Source organism: Macrobrachium nipponense, chromosome 14 (assembly GCF_015104395.2).
Source record: "Macrobrachium nipponense isolate FS-2020 chromosome 14, ASM1510439v2, whole genome shotgun sequence".
NCBI classification, from domain to species: Eukaryota; Metazoa; Arthropoda; class Malacostraca; order Decapoda; family Palaemonidae; genus Macrobrachium; species Macrobrachium nipponense.
In genome coordinates, this window is record NC_087207.1 from 70,730,170 (window position 1) to 70,732,473 (window position 2,304).

The following is a 2,304-nucleotide window of genomic DNA, read 5'->3' on the forward strand; positions in this document are numbered from 1 at the left end:
GAATATATAAGTACTAACTATGTATACATTTACGTGGAATAAAGTAGAAAATCCAGTAGAAAATTATATATCCATAGGTAAAAGCCAGGAACTCAAAGACAGTAGACAACATCTTAGAAAAATCAAAGTGAACTGATAAAATGAATATTGGTAAATATAAGAAAAAAGGTATCTCAGGAAAATATATATAGAAATAAACGTTGGTAGTCGAGTAAGGGTTTAGATAATTACTAACCAGAAGGCAAACAAAATTTTGTATAATTAAGACAAAAAGGAATAAGGATCCAGTCTGTTTTCTTGTGCATAGGTCTCTTTGAAACCATACTTACACATACAAAGTTTTTTGTGTTTTTCTTGAGTATTTTAATCCAAAAATTAATTTCTAAACTCCCACCGCTTATGAATGGTTACTAACCCCATTACTCGTCGCCATCATTACGAGAGTTGTATTTTTCAAAATGATCTTTCTTGCTCAGTTCAATTATTCCCCAGATTGTAGACAGAAGCCAAATCATTTTTAGCCATCTCTCCCACAGTTCGGAGGTTTGCGTTAACGAGTTTGTCGATCAAGAACTGAAGAGCTTTCTCGATAATTTGAGAGAACGTCAAGTTACTCAGCATATTCCAAGATATAATAATCCTGCAAAGAATTTGGGCGTGTTCCAAGATCTAAAACCCTCAAAGGATTTGAGCGTATTCCAAAAGTAAATCCTTCAGAGGATTTGAGCGTATTCCAGGATATAAAGCCTTCAGAGGATTTGAGCGTATTCCAAGATCTAAATATTTCAAAGAATTTGAGAGTATTCCAGGATATAAACTTCAAGGGATTTGAGCGTATTTTAAAATATAAATCCTTCAAAGGATTTGAGCGTATTCCATAATAATAATCATTCAAAGGATTTGAGCGTATTCCATGTTCTAAATATTTCAGAGTTTGAGCGTATTCCAGGACATAAATCCTTCAAAGGATTTTATCGTATTCCAAGATCTAATTATTTCAAAGAATTTTACCGTATTCCAGGACATAAATCCTTCAACGGATTTTAGCATATTCTAAGAAATAAATCGTTCAAAGGATTTGAGCGTATTCCAAGATATAAATCCTTCACAGGATTTGAGCGTATTCCAAGATATAAATCGTTCAAAGGATTTGAGCCTATTCCAAGATATAAATCGTTCAAAGGATTTGAGCGTATTCCAAGATATAAATCCTTCACAGGATTTGAGCATATTCCGGGAAGGATTTGAGCGTATTCCAGGATATAAATTTTTCAAAGGATTTTAGTGTATTCCAAGATCTAAATATTTCAAAGAATTTGAGAGTAATCCAGGATATAAATCCTTCAAAGGATTTGAGCCTATTCCAAGATATAAATCCTTCAAAGGATTTTAGCATATTCAAAGATATAAATCCTTCTAAGGATTTGAGCGTATTCCAAGATATAAATCGTTCAAAGTATTTGAGCGTATTCGAAGATATAAATCGTTCAAAGGATTTGAGCGTATTCCAAGATATAAATCCTTCACAGGATTTGAGCGTATTCCAGGATATAGATTCTTCAAAGTATTTTAGCGTATTCCAAGATCTAAATATTTCAAAGAATTTGAGGGTATGCCAGGATATAAATCCTTCAAAGGATTTGAGCCTATTCCAAGATATAAATCCTTCAAAGGATTTTAGCATATTCCAAGATATAAATCCTTCGAAGGATTTTAGCGTATTCCAAGATATAGAACCTTCAAGTAACGCCTACAGTGCACCGAGTGAGGTACACTGACGGCACTAACCCCCTGCGCGGTATTCTAGACAGGTGAGTTGAACGAGCAACCCCATTTCTTCACGTAGGAGAGGCCAAGCGATGCCGTCCAGCATCTTAATTGTAAGGTAAACAGTACTCGTATGGTATATCTGGGAACACAAAAAAGGAAAAAAAAAAAGCGTGATATTTCCATCCCGGGATGGTAGGAGAAGTGTTGTCAGTGCATCGCCTCACGAAGGACTGTCCTTCAGTCTTTTGTTAGAGTAGAATTCCTCTTGGCTGAGTTTCTTAGCAGCAAATACTGAGGATTTGGAATGAAAACACTTGAGTGTATGTACATCCGTACATGATACAAATACACACAAATACACACACACACACACACACACACACACACACACACATATATATATATATATATATATATATATATATATATATATATATATATATATATATATATATTATTGCGTGTGTTGTATATACATACATACAATGATTGTTGTCTATTTGCTGAAACGTGCTGAGAGAGAGAGAGAGAGAG

The 2,304-nt window shown here is 34.2% G+C and overlaps 1 protein-coding gene across 1 annotated transcript in view; it reads right to left on the reverse strand.

Annotated features, from left to right (window-relative positions):
- Positions 1-610: 610 nt before the first annotated feature.
- LOC135226268 (uncharacterized protein DDB_G0271670-like) overlaps positions 611-2,304 on the reverse strand; it is a 2,626-nt gene continuing 932 nt past the window's right edge. Inside the window, exon 2 of the mRNA XM_064265708.1 lies at positions 611-776. Within this exon, the coding sequence (XP_064121778.1) occupies positions 611-776 (166 nt within the window). The remainder of the gene's footprint in view (positions 777-2,304) is intronic.